The following is a 15,226-nucleotide window of genomic DNA, read 5'->3' on the forward strand; positions in this document are numbered from 1 at the left end:
CAACAAAAGGACAAGGCTTCAAGCTTTGGCTGCTCAAACTTTTAATGTTACCTAAAAAAATTTAACAGCTCCTAATAAAAACACATATCCTGTATGCCCTGATTTCACTTATAATAATATTTCTTATAATCCCATAATTTGACAACAATATATGGAAAAGTTTGCTAAAAATATTGATAGATATATTATTTGGGGACCATTTAAAAAATTTGTTAATAGATGTGCTAAATAAAATAAGACAAGATATAATCTCTCTGTTATATATAGTCTTCCAGATCCAAAAAACATAACTGATAGAGCTCCCATCTTCCCTCAAAAGACACATCTCCTGTGGTGGGGAGACGATAAAATCGCCAATCCTGCTGTTACAGCTAAAAAATATCCTCATAATCTCCAAAATCACATTTAAAAGATTCCAGCAGCTATAAAACCTATAACCTTATACAATGTTTCCTATTCAAAAACTAGTCAATCTATATCTACTACTTATAATTTTACTAAGTTTATAATATATAATATTACTGTTTGTACACCTCTGCCTTATATCTTTTTAGTGAAAACTTTTAATTTTACACACTTTTCTTATACTTGTTTAAATTGTCAATTGTTTACCTGTTTAAATAACACATTAAGTTTCACTAAACCTTATACAGTTATGCTTTTACAACAAAAAACTCATATTTAGTTACCTATAAATCTAACTCGACCATGGTCTCAAGACCCAATAATTTCTGTTACTACTAAATTTTTTCAACATCTGTTAAAACATACAAAAAGATTTATTAAAATAGTGGTCGCTATATTGTTAAGTCTGATAACTATGACATCTTTAACAACAGTCTCAAAAATAACTTTACAAACCTCTTCACAAAAAAAACATGTTATAAAACAATGACATAAAAATTCTCATAAACTTTGGTTAACCCAATGACAAATAAATGCTAAACTACAACAACAAATAAACCTTCTTAAACAAACAGTTAAATAGATAAAAAATATTGGCTCTTCAACATCAAGTGTTTTTAAAATGTGATTAAAATTCAACTACTTTCTATATAACACAACAACCATATAATCAAACAAAACATAAATAAAAAATGATTAAAATATATCTAAATAAAAACACTTCTGCCCAAAAAAAAAATAAAATCTTTACATAATCAAATTAACAAAGATTTTACAAAACATAATAATGATAAATCCCTGACACAATTTGCTCAATTACTTGCTCAATCCTTAAAAGGGCTAGACCCTAAAAAAATTTAACAAAGCTTTACCCACACTTTAAGCAACATGAGACTTAACTTAATTATAGCTCTCATTGCCATAGTTCTTATATATTTTTACTATATAAAACAAAATACTACAAATAATCTGGTCTTATAAAAACTGTTCTTAAAAAATAAAAAGGAAGGAAATGTAGAAGATGAGGAGTCACTTTGAGGCCCTGGCCCCTTCGTGACCTACAGTAAACAATAGCCCCCGGTATACAGGACAGAGACGGGGCGAGAATGCCTGATCCCCAGCGAGAAAAATGTTCCCCCCTCTAAACCCATGCTGTGTGACTTGGCTTTGTTTACAGAGTCATTAAGAGGTGGCCAACCACCACTGTGACACTAAAAAACAAACAAAACTATAAACATTCTTGGGCTAATAAAGTTCCTCCTGGGTTAGTGGGGCTAAAAAAACTAGTTTTACTTATTTGCTTAACTTAGATAGTTTAGATAAACATTATACAAAAAATACTTTTTCAAGATAATCGTCTATGCTCTATAAGTTGATCTAATTTACTATATAAAAACCCTAAAATAAAGACTTGACATACAATACAATACAATACAGTTACAATTACCATGTCTGCTGTATCTTTTCTTCGCGCTACACCCCCCGTGTCCCAATTTGATATATATATATACCTCTTCCCAAGGTTCAAAATACACTAGACACTCACAACACTGAAATAAAACAACTTTCAAGCCAGGATAGCTTTATTCAGTGAGAATATCCTTCAAAACTGATACAAAGTGAAACTGACACTTTGCTGTAAGATTTGGTCTGAAATATCAGCTATAGGAAGTTCCTGAGGCAGAAGGGAAAGAATCTAAAAAGAAGTTGAAATCTTAGGAATGAAGGAAGAACAGCAAAAGAGCCGAAATTTGGGGAAGTATAATGGCACAGTATTCTCTTGAACTCTTCAAAATTATACAGTACATAGGAGCAAGAAGCTCTGGAGCACGACTGCACAACAGAGTAACTACAGACAATGATACGTACCGTACATCCAAAAAGCTAGAAGGAATTAGTTTGCAGGTTTTCACCATAAGGAATGATGTTTCAAGAGACAAATATGTTGAACCTCATTTAAGAATCAAACATTACATGGCACTTCAATTAATATATACTTTTAAGTTTTATGTATCAATTTTAAATTAGTTAAAGACACATTAAACTTATAGAACAGCTAAAAGTAAACACTGACACATTTTCTGGTGGAGCTTTTCAATATATGCACATACACGTAATATATGTGTATACCTGTAGGGCAGAAAAGGGTTCCAGATTTTACCTACCCTAACCCCTGAAGCAACCATTTAAAATGCAAAAATGTGTATCTAAAAAGCCAAGATATAACTTTAAATGAAATAAAAATTAACACGAAGCTAATACAGTGAGAACAGAAGCTGAGGATGGGGCACATATAGAAACATAGAGTAAAATGACACATTCAATTCTAATCATATAATTAATTACATTCTAATCTACATTCACCTAAAAGAAAAAGACTGCCAAACTAGATTTAGGAGACACAAACCACAAACCTGAATTATCTGCTGCCTAAAAGAAAACCATGCTGTATAAAACAAACCAGAGGTTAAAAATAAAATGACAGAACCAGATATACAATGGAAACACTAATTATATAAATTTACTGTGAAATATGATTTGATTTGACACATTAGAAAGTATAAACTTTTAAATCAAACACTCAAGATACAGAATAAATACTACTCATGTTCACTACTATGGGAATACAAAAGCTACAGTCACTCTGGAACATACTGCGTGTTTTTCAAAAAATTAAGTATAGTTTTACCATATGACTCACGTTGGTCAGTTTTTTGTTACTAAGACAAAATACCTAGTAATAACATTAAAAATAGAAAAGTTTATTTGCTCATAGTTTTAGAGGCTTCAGTCCATGGTAAGTTAGCCCTGTTGCTTTTGGGCCTGTGCAGCACAGTGTGTGCTGGAACAGTACATCATGGAGTGTGTGAAGGGATGCTATTCACCTTTCGGCTGGTTCCCAAATGTAAAAGGCCAGGGTCCTATAGTCCCCGTAAGGACACAGCCTCAATGACCTAAGGATCTTCCACCATCCTTCCTCTCTTCAAAGTTCACTGCCTCCCAAAAGTGCCAAACTGGAGATCATGCCTTGAATATATGAGTCTTGAGGGATACTGCAGCAGGACCTGACATTCCTTTGCAAAACATCTGAGAGTCTGAAAACTTATGTTCATACCAAAACTGGTAGGCAAGTGTATAAAACTGATAAGGGGCCTTAACTGTAGCTGCCCAAACTAGAGGGAACCCAAAGATCTTTCAGCACAGAATGCAAAACAAGTGTGCTACATCACACAATAGAAGTTTACTTAGCCATGGAAAGTACAGGCTACTGACCAGCATGACACATGGATTACAAAGACATTATGCTATATGAAAAGCTGTAGGCTGCATAACATGCAACTCTGATCAGGGGACATTCTGAAAAGGAAAATTCCAGGAATGGAGACTAACCACCAGTTGCAAGGGGCTGCGGAAGAGGGGAAAGCAAACAAGGCTGGGGTGATGGATCTGTTCTGCACCTTGAATGAAGTGGTGCTTATACAACTATTTGCATTTGTCAAAATGAGAATTGAGTCTAATGTGGAGGTGTCTGTCTGTAATCTTAGCACGCTGGGAGGTTAAGGCAGGAGGATTGCAAGTTCTAGTACTGCCTTGGCAACTTACCAGGATCCTGTCTCAAAAAAAAGTTTTTAAAGGGTTAGGGATATAGCTCAGTGTGAAGGCCCTGGGTTCAGTCCCCAAGACTGTGTAAGAAAAGGAGAGGATTTTACTGTATAGAAGTTTGAAAATCAATGCAAAGCCCTTTAAGGAATGCTCTGTGAGGTTTTATGTGCTGAATGTCTCTTTTTCCCTTTGGGTCCCTCTCATTCCGTCATTCCCAGGCACAGAGAAAGGTTCTGGAAACCAGACTAGATCTATAGAGGCTATGACTGTCAAGGAGACACACACCACCACCATGCTGGCAACTTTCTTTCAGTTTCCAGTTGGCTATCTCCATTGGAAATAAATGAGAGAGGCAAAGAACAGCCAACTTCTGATGGCAAACATTGTATCAGCTGAAAAATAGTTTGTGAAAGGAGAAATCAATGTTTTCACCCATTCAGGCCCAAAGGTAATGATGCCCTTCCCCACCTCACTCTCACAAGGTGCTCTCTCTGAGTCCTTGACTTGTTTGCTAGTGCCAGCTGTTCCTAAGACACTTGACCATGTTTCATGTAACTCATCTGATCTTTACCTCTTGTGCGTTCCCCTGAAGAGGCACTGTATTTCTCTGACAGCACAGGTGGTAGGACATCACTGAAAGGAAACATGTCTGAAAGGGGAGTTGAAAACTGCATTTGAAACCAGACAGGCCCGAGCTCCGACTTGGATATCTTTAATTTGGAGTTGGTTAATCCTTGTTTGGTTTAACTTCAAAAAATTCATTTCCTTAGCTGTAAAGTATACCGTAGAGCATATTTACTCCCAAACAATACAGTAATGTGTTAAAGATAGCAGAGGTAAAAAGCAGTCAGTGTGTAGAGACACAAAGATGGGTATAATGTAATGTTACTCTGAAGCATGACTTCAATAGCATTGCAGCAATCTCTTCAGTGTATCTCCCCTCCCTGGAAGATTATAGGTCATGTTGTTTATTGACTTTTTAAAAATATTTTTATATCATATATGAACATACCTATAAAACAATGCAATTTGAATTTAATCTGTTCCTGATGTTTTCTTATATTTTGTGGTACTAGGGATTGAACCCAAGGCCTACATGCTGGGCAAGAGCTCTACCACTAAGCCTTATACCCAGTGCTTTTTATTGCTTTTATTTTGAGACAGTCTTAAATTGCCCAGGGTAATCTTGAACTTGTAATCATCCCACCTCAGCCTCCTTGGTAGCTGAAATTATAGGCATGTGCCAGTGTGCCCAGCTGTCTCTGAACATTTTCATCAGCAGACATTGCTCATTTACTGTAGGTATTAGACTTAATCCACTTTAGATATATTATTTATCTCCTTCTACTCTGACATATCAAACTACTTTTACAATTTTGTGTATCTTTGAGAATTTCCATAATGAAACAGTAGTAAAGACTAAAGCCTAGTGATTTCTGATGAACTCACCTTTTAGCCATTACAGCCTGACTTCTCAGCAGCACCCAGTTTATACTCTTGCCTCCCAGGAGCTCTGCTTGCCTCCTTTGCAATCTCCTAGTCTTTACTGACGTCGTCAGTTACAGCTGTTTCATTTCTGCTGCCTGTTACCCTATCTACCCTGTGGGACACTTTACTAAGCCCACAGATACAGCACTCAAGCTGCAGTCAGTCAAACCTGCTGAGGAATCCTGTGCTGCCCACACCTCCCCTCCCTTCTGATGGAATTGCCTTAATTCTTCAAACACACTATGCTCTCTCAGAAATCTAGTTCTCTCATGTTTATTTGGACAACCACAAGTTATCCTTAATATCCTTGCACAAATGTCATTTTGTGCAAGTTCTCTCCTGAACTTTAAAATTAAGTCTCCTGGTTTTCAATGCAAAAACATAACAGCTGCCTGAACCATCCTGGTGTGGAGTTGGGCCCTGAAGACAGCAGTAACATTTGCTCTGCTCGCAGTCAGCCTCCCTGGGTCACTTGCATGCAAGACTCTCCTGAGGAAGAGCTTGGGCAGCGTATACATCCTTGGCACTACAGGTCACCCTGCCACTAAACAACCTGTCCTCAGAGCTCTCTGCTTTGGTTGCAATCACCCTTGGATAGCTTTCCAAATTTTTCCCACACTCCTCCAAACCAGAGCTCTCTATGGAGGAATTCACACAACCAGCACCACACCAAGGACAACCAAGGCCAAGGCAGCCCATGAGATGCACCAGCACTTCCAATTCCCACATCCCTTGTTCTGGGTTAACTGCCTTAGTACAGATGCAACTCATTCATCAGGATCTTGAGCTGGCCACCCAACTTCCCTGCAGTACTGATAAAGAAACTACTATTACAAATGAAGAAACATTATAGACTGCTCTTCTGGAACACCCCTGAGGCACAATTTCTTAAGTTCCTCTGGCCAGCAAAAAAAGATTCCCAGTTGGATAACAAGAACAGCCAATGTACCTGGGACCTGGCCATCAGCACCACAGCTTCCATGGCCACCTCCTTCTCAGGACACTTCCTCGAGTAACAGACAGTCCTGAGAAGCAAAGTTGCAAAAGAGAAACAAAGTTACAAAATTGTACTTTCATATCCTACATCTCTGGTATTCCTGCTAAATGTCATTTGGAATTCTCCTGCATTGGTGGGAATGCAAACTAGAACCACCATTATGGAAGTCAGCATGCAAAGTTCTCAAAGAAATGAAATTAAAACTCCATGTGATGCAGCTATCCCCTTGCTAGGTAACTTCCCCAAAGAGCTTAAGTCATCACACTACATCAGTATTTGGGTACCATGTTTACAGCAGCAATTATGAATTATAATGCACAACAGGTAAATCCTGAAAGCAGTCTACCTATCAACAGATAATTGGATAAACAAAATGTGGTAACCACGTATCTTAGTTACTTTTTCTCATTGCTGAGACAAAATACCTGACACCCAAAGTTAAATGGGAAGAGGTTTATTTAGATCACATTTTGTAGATGTTTCAGTCCTCTAAGGCTGGGTAACTAGGCAAAGAATCATTCATGGCAGGCAGACAGTAGGAAAACAAGCAAGAGAAGGGAGAAAAAAAAGCCTCTTTCTGTCCCTTAGGTCATACCCAGGCTATGAGGATTAGGGCAGTACTTAACCAATCAGTGGACTAATTGAGTAATCATCCACCCTTAATCCTAGTGAGGCAGAAATCCTGACCTAACTACAGCCATTTTATTCAACAAAACCGCAGTTATTCTGTTCTGCCACTGAACTCAGCTAAATCATATTTGTCATCAAACTTGTTTCCTATATGCAACAATGCTCACCATAAAATATCCATTGTACCATAACCTTCAGCTAAAAGCTTATCTCGTTCCTGTAACTTCCATTTGCCACCCTATAAATATATAATCAGGGCCTCAGACTTTGGAGATTAACTCTTCTTGGATCTGCTAAAATTTCCTTTTTTCTCCTGAATCCCCAGCCACTGTTGGCTCAATTTTTCCCTCAAGATTAGCTCCTTTAGTCCTAGCAGAATACCATCACACACTCTAGAATCAGCTGTCTCTCAATAAGCCCCAATTATGACTGCACGAGGCTTTGGGGGCGGGGACATCTTGACAGAACCATAACACTAAATATAATGAAATACTACTCAGCAATAAAGAAAGTCAAACATGAGGCATTTAGGAAAATGGAAAATATAATGTGAAATAAGTCAGATACACAAGTTTAAATATTACATGATATTTCTCATTTGAATGAAGTATGAATAAAGAAAATGATGAGACAAAAATGGATAGAAAGGAATAAGGGGATGTATCTCATTCAACAGGAAAGGGGTTCAAGGAAAGGGATGAGGAGGAAGGGAAGAGGAAGAGGAAATGAGAGGAATAAAGATGCGCCATGTATGAGATCCTAATAACTCCAATCAATAACACCATATGCCATAACATAAGCTAAGACAAATAATACCAACAAGTGCAAAAACAAAAAAAAAAGTGATAGTGATGGGAAGAAGAAAGGAAAGGAAGGAAAGGGAATTAGAAAAAAAGCTGTAGCATGTATGTTTAGCTTCTCCCTGACTGTACATTGCATGACTTGCAAACATGTACTAATAACATAAATTTTTAGAAGCCTACTAAAATTGGCCTTAAGAAGTTCAATTGTTCTCCATGTTCAACTGTTCCTGATGGGCTTTTTATCCCTAATCTGCCTGACAGGACTAAGACAAGCCTAGGCCATGTCCGATACCAACTATAACTAAAAAAATGACAGAAGCTTAGCTTTTTGGATCTCTTAGTAGAAAGTTTATGACCACTGCAGTCTTTGTTCCTGTAATTCATGTATTTGGACCATGTATAATAAACTGTCTCCTAAACTTTAAAAAAAAAAAAAAAACAGCTACCATGTAGGTATGGAATGATAGTTCATTGTTTTATATTTGCATTCTCCTAATTACTAACAATACTGAGTATATTTTTGTATGCTTACTGGTCATTTGCAAACCTTTAGTTGTTTATTGTTTTGACCATTTTCTAAATTGGGTTATCTGTATTACTGTTCGAGTTGAATCCTCTATATCTTCTACCTACTAAACCTTTACCAGACCTATGATTTATAGATATTTTCTCCCATACTAGGTTGTCATCATTTTTGAATGATCTTTTGCTAAATATAAAATTTATAAGGTTTTTAGCATCTCATAAATGTAATTCCACTTTTATTTGTATTATTTAAGAAAAATAGTATCACCCTTTCTCCTCTGTACATAGCATGTACTTTTCCTCTGGCTGCTTTTAGGATTTTCTCTTTTAACATAATCTGATTTTAATTCTCCTTGGTCTAGTTTTATGTATTTAGGTTTCCTCTTGTTTCTTGATGTGTGGGATTAGTTTCATGGAATTTTGTGTTTTCAGCATATGTATGTATGTGTATATATACATACATATATACATAGATATATATGTATATACATATATATGTTTGTGTATATATGTACATATACACATCCTTCAAAATTCCATATATACACCACATATATATACTTTTACTCTTCTCTTCTGCTATTTCAGTTACCACCATGCACGTGTCACTTATCAACGGGGATTAGGGATTGGTCTAAGAACTGCATCACTAGGTGATTTCATTGCTGTGGGAACCCGTTTACTTAGGCAAAACTTAACGGTACTGATCAATCTTCACCACTGCCTCTGATACCACTGAGATGTGGTAAACAAGATGAATGAGGTTGTTGCCAGTTTACCATGGGATACTGTTTAACAGGAAACCTTTTTATAGGGAGTACTCTCTATACTACGATTAAAAATAAACTAGTAATGCAGCCATTTATTAACAAGTGTTATACACTGTTCATAACTGTACTTGCTATTACACTTTTTATGTGATGCTATGGATCAAACCCAAGGCCATCTGCATTCTAGGCAAATGCTCTAGGATACAGGCCACTCAGCTAAGCACCAATCTTCTTTTTATTTTGATATAGGGTCTCAGTAAACTGCCCAGGCTGGTTTCAAACTTGCAATCTCCCAGGCTCAACCTCAACATTGCTGAGATATCAGGTGTGCATCACTATACTCAGCTATAACATACTTTTATATGACTGGCATTACATGTTTGTTTTATGTAATGCACTGTGCAATAATAGTATAATGGTTACATATTTAGATCACCAATAGGGGCTGTTCAGCTCCATCATTTTATGAGACCATTGTGATATGTTCAGTCTGTCAATGATCAAAATGTTTATGCAGAACAGGACTGTACTAATATGGTAAGGACCTGAAGTTGTCCACAACTCACTACAGCTCTATTTCTTACTTTTGTAAAGTTTTATTTTCTTCTGGAAGGGTAATCTGCCGTTAATCCAGTGTATTTTCATTTCAGACATGTTTTTCTCTCTAGAATTTCAATTTTGTTCTATTTCCTATTCCTTTACTTGACAATATGAAATAATTTTTATTGTCCTCCTCTGTAAATTCTGGTACTATTGTTCTCACTGTGGGTCATATTCTCTGGCCTCTTTGCATATCTGTAAGGTCTGACTGACCAGTTGCTCAGTATAGTGATTTTTATCATGTTGATGGATATGTTTGTATTCCTATATACCTTGACCTTGGAAAAAGCTTCATCTTTTTGGCCTTATTCTTATAACTTATTAAGTGGACTTACAAGTACTTAGCTAATGGGGCAGGAAACTTCTGGTCACTAGTACATTTTCTTTTTTTTTTTTTTTTTTTTTTTTTTTTTTTGTCTTTTTCCTTTTTATCGGTACCGGGGATTGAACTCATGACGGCCTGCTTGCAAGGCAGGCGCTTATGCCACTGAGCTAAATCCCCAGCCCGACTAGTACATTTTCAATAGGTCTTACTCTAAAACCTGCACTCTATTAAACTGCCTTTAAAAGACAAGCAAGGTACATCTCAATGCCTCTCCCACTTTTATTTAAAATAAAAATTAGCTTGCAGCAGGCCTGACTTCATCCTAATTTCCCTGGACAGCCACTTCTGGGTAAATGAGACCATTATCTAATCCAGTAGTTCTCAACCCTGGCTGCACATGGGAACTGCCAGGTGTTTGTTTGTCCCACACTGAGACCTATTTCATGCGGAGAGGCGGGATATTTTCACAAGTGCCCCATTATTCAAATGTGTAGCTACTGATGAGAACCACTGATCTAAGCCATTATTCTCTTAATCTTTACTTTCTACCACTTCTTGGGAGTAATGAGATCCAGTTACCAGTTACACAGGAATCCTTTTATTCAGGTGGCCAGTGCAGACTCTCTGGAGTTCTGAGACTCATCCAAGGACAGAGGCACTGGGGGAAGTTGTTTGCTCCTGGGGGAACCATTGGCATGTTGATAATTATCTCAATGTTAGAAATCTGAATAGTCCTCTCCCATTTTAATAAATAATTACTAGATACTATATGCCTCGATGTGTACCAGAACTTGAGGATAAAAATGTGAAAACTGACATATGCCTTTGTAGGAGGCCCAACTAGAACACAGAGACACAAGACAGCTGGTCCAGGTCTTGCCACACACACACACACTCCTTTGGTAGGTGGAGTAATTAGAGAAGAGCAAGGTGGAACTGCCTGAAGCCACAGCAGGGAGAAAGCCAGCTGTTGTGCTCTGGAAAACAGTGGACTACCAGTCACAGCCCCCAAAATCCAGAGGCCAACACTAGCTCCATCTCCAGAACCTTTCTGGATTCTAACATAGACACTATCACAGAACTCTAAACACCAGAGGTATTTTATTACTTTTATTCTCCTCCACTTCTCTGATTGGGTTTTTCCTATCTGGGTGGATGTCAATCTGGTTTTCTTTGTATTTTGTGGGATTGGGTTTTTTTTTAAGTTTTGCTTTGTTTCTCCTCTCCTTTCTCTGGTCTTTTTCTTTTCTTCTTTTCATTCCCTTTCTTTGTTCCTTCTTTTTTCACTGTTTAGGTATGTTACCTTTCTTTTTCATTTCCTTCTATTGATCCTCTTTCTTTCCTTGACCAATTCTTGAATTTAAACTTTCAAGTGAGTAAACACGGTCTCTCACTTTCTAATTTACTCCTTCGTATTCTATTTCATTCTTTCCTTCCTGCGTCCTCAAGTTTCCCAAAACTCAGGTGATCATCCTTGGACCTCCACCTTTGACTCTACTATACTTGACCTCATTCATCACTTTATCCTGTCCCCTATCCATCTTAAGCTCTCTCCCTAAACAAAAGAGAGAAATCACACCACTACAGGGAAAAATCACTGCATTCAAGTGCATGGTAAGTATTTGATTTTGTTATATAATTTTAGAGTTTGCTCCTGTGGTTGGAGGTAGCAGGTTAATGGTTACCATAGTTTCTCGGTAGCTAAGCTGTACTTGAAATTACTGTTATTACTAACTGTACTACTTTAGCCAGGATGTAATATATGTTTTAATCATTTTTCCCCTGTATGATAAGACTGTGATTATATGGGACCATAATCATCACCACAGCCCAATACCAAAGGACTGGGTGATGAGGCAAATAGTAACTTTGCATCCCTTCCAAATTGGGAAGGTAGGTTCTTGGGATACTTATAAAGAACCACCTATATCTAGAGGACATCCCTGAAGAACAGACATCACCTAGGGAAACCTCAATACTAGTGATAAAGTTATTTATTGTAAGAAATTGGCAAGCAACAACATAGAAAATGAAATAAAATTTAAAAATAGAAAATAGAAAATAACAAGATGCAGAAGTAAAATACAACTTCAGATCCACAGCCCACCCAGGACAAGCCTGTAACACAATAAGGAAGATGAAACTGGAAGCCAAACAGAGGAACTTTCTGAACTGATAGCAACACAAGTGGAAAAACAAGTGGAAAACCCTACAGAGAAAACAACCTCTCAGGAACAAGAAGAAATCATGCTTAAAATCAAAGCTATTAGAGAAGACACAGATAACAGAATAGATGAGCTTGTAAAAATGATGGAAACAAAAACGCCCAACATAGGAAGGAAATGGTATCCATGAAACAGATCCAAAAAGAAATCCAAGACAATATATGCAACAGACTGAAGGAAGAAGAGGATAGAGTATCAGATATTAAACACAGAATTGTAGCTAATGATCATGAAAAGAAAGATATCTTAAAATAGCAAGATACTATGAAAGATCAACCCAACAGCTACAAGATGAAGCAAAGAAAAACAATGTAAGATTGACTGGCATCATTGAGAAAGGCCTTCAAATACCATTGAACACAACAACAACAACAACAAATAACTTCACAGAAATAATGACAGAAAAATCCCAAGTGTGTAAAAAGAATCTGACATACAAATAAATGAAGCATAAGAAATCCAAACAGTCATGACCAAAATAAAACTACACCAAGATATATAATAATCAAGATTCCAGAAATTCAGCACAAGAACAGAATATTAAAAGCTATTAGAGAAAAGAAACAGGTCACCTACAAAGGAAAGCATATCAGAATCACGGCAGACTTCTCAACACAAACCCTCTCATTAAGAAGAGCTTGAAGATTTCAAGGCCTGAAAGAAAAATAATTTTCAAGCCAGATTGCTGTGCCCTATAAAACTATCTTTCAAAACTAATGGAGAAATAAAATACTTCCATAACAAAGAACTGAAGAAATTTATGACCCCCAAACAAATCCTACAAAGAGTACTGCAAGATATTCTAGACAGAAATAAAAATGACAATTCCAAGACAATTCCAACAACAGAAACAAGGCAGGGAAAGCAATTAAAAAGAGGGGAAAAGCCAGGAACCAACAACAGGAAAATAATCATGAAAAAAGATAAGCCAATACATATCAGTTATAACCAACAATGTAAATGGTCTCAGTCCACCAATCAAAAGACAGACAAGAAGAATGGATCAAGAAACAAGATCCAAGATGCTGTATACAAGAAACACATTTAACTCAAAAGGAAGTTCATTGACTGATAGTCAAAGGATGGAAAACAATCTCCCATGCAACAGGAACCCAGGAAAAAGCAGGGGAAACTACTCTAGTTTTAAATAGTGTAAACATCAACTAAGAATTATCAAAAGACATAAAGAAGGTCACTACATACTTGTTAGCAAAAAACTTTCAAAAGGAAGAGATAATAATCATAAATATATATGCACCAAATATGGAGCACCCAACTATTTAAGACAATTATTAGTAGACATGAAAAATCAAATAAGTAATAAAAATTGTAATGGAGACCTTAATACTCCATTGTCACAAAAAGATAGATCAACTAGACCAAAATTTCAGCAAAGAAGTATCAGAACTGAACCAAACCTGCGAACAAATGAACTTAGTAGGTGTTTTCAGTGTTCCACCCAATATCATCAGAATACACATTCTTCTCAGCTGCACATAGTACATTCTCTAAAAAAGATCATGTACTAGCCCACAAAATATGCGTAAGTAAATACAAAGGAGTTGAAATTATCCCATGCATATTATCTGATCATAGTCCAATGAAATTGGAAATTAATGGCAAAAGACATTGCAAAAAATCCATAAGTACATGGAAATTAAATAACACTCTTCTAAACAACCAATGGGTCACAGGTGAAATTAAAGAAGAAATTAAATAATATTTACAACTAAATAAGAATGCAGATACAACATACCAGAAGTTATGGGACATAATGAAAGCAGTCCTAAGAGGGAAATTTATAGCAGTAAATTGTCACATCAGGAAAACAGAATGATCACAAGTAACCTTATACTGCACCTCAAGCTTGGAAAAGAAGGAACAAGACAAGCCCAAAGCACATACAAGAGGAAAAAATAATGAAGATCAGAGCAGAAATTAACACAATGGACAATAAGAAAACAATACAAAGAATTAATGAGTTGAAGAATTGGTTCTTTGTAAGAATGGATAAAACTGATAAACACTTAGCTGACCTTATCAAAAAACAGAGATTCAAATTCATGCATTGAGAAATAAAAAGAATGAAATTACTACAAATATTATGGAAATTCATAAGGTCATCAACACCTACTTCAAAAGTCTTTACTTTTGGCGCATCTAGCTGAGCGGAGGCCAGCCCTGCTGCCGCCTCTCCCGCCCGGGACCCATACTACCACCGCTGGGGACTGGAAGGTGCACATCCAGCTGAGCAGAGGCCGGCCCTGCTGCCACCTCTCCCGCCCGGGACCCATACTACCACCGCTGGGGACTGGAAGGTGCGCATCCAGCTGAGCAGAGGCCGGCCCTGCTGCCGCCTCTCCTGCCAGGGACCCATACTACCACCGCTGGGGACTGGAAGGTGCGCATCCAGCTGAGCAGAGGCCGGCCCTGCTGCCGCCTCTCCGGCCCGGGACCCATACTACCACCGCTGGGGACTGGAAGGTGTGCATCAGCTGAGCAGAGGCCGGCCCTGCTGCCGCCTCTCCCACCCGGGACCCATACTACCACCGCTGGGGACTGGAAGGTGCGCATCCAGCTGAGCGGAGGCCAGCCCTGCTGCCGCCTCTCCCGCCCGGGACCCATACTACCACCTACCACCGCTGGGGACTGGAAGGTGCGCATCCAGCTGAGCAGAGGCCGGCCCTGCTGCCGCCTCTCCCGCCAGGGGCCCATACTACCACCGCTGGGGACTGGAAGGTGCCCATCCAGCTGAGCGGAGGCCAGCCCTGCTGCCGCCTCTCCCGCCCGGGGACCATACTACCACCTCTGGAGACCGGAAGGTGCACATCCAGCTGAGCAGAGGCGACTCCGGT

General features: G+C 38.0%; 1 protein-coding gene across 3 annotated transcripts in view; it reads right to left on the minus strand.

The window, feature by feature from the left end:
* Nucleotides 1-15,226, minus strand: part of Znf10 (zinc finger protein 10) — a 49,106-nt gene that overhangs the window by 19,074 nt on the left and 14,806 nt on the right. For 2 of the 3 annotated variants that reach the window (XM_003461127.4, XM_063225386.1), the window contains one exon: nt 6,446-6,521. The exons of the other annotated variant lie outside the window; for it this stretch is intronic. In XM_003461127.4, the coding sequence (XP_003461175.2) occupies nt 6,446-6,478 (33 nt within the window). In that variant the 5' untranslated portion in view covers nt 6,479-6,521. The remainder of the gene's footprint in view (nt 1-6,445; nt 6,522-15,226) is intronic. 3 annotated transcript variants of the gene reach the window in all.

This window comes from Cavia porcellus, unplaced genomic scaffold (assembly GCF_034190915.1).
Source record: "Cavia porcellus strain 051 isolate PalLab524CR breed Dunkin Hartley unplaced genomic scaffold, mCavPor4.1 scaffold_16, whole genome shotgun sequence".
Classification (NCBI taxonomy): domain Eukaryota; kingdom Metazoa; phylum Chordata; class Mammalia; order Rodentia; family Caviidae; genus Cavia; species Cavia porcellus.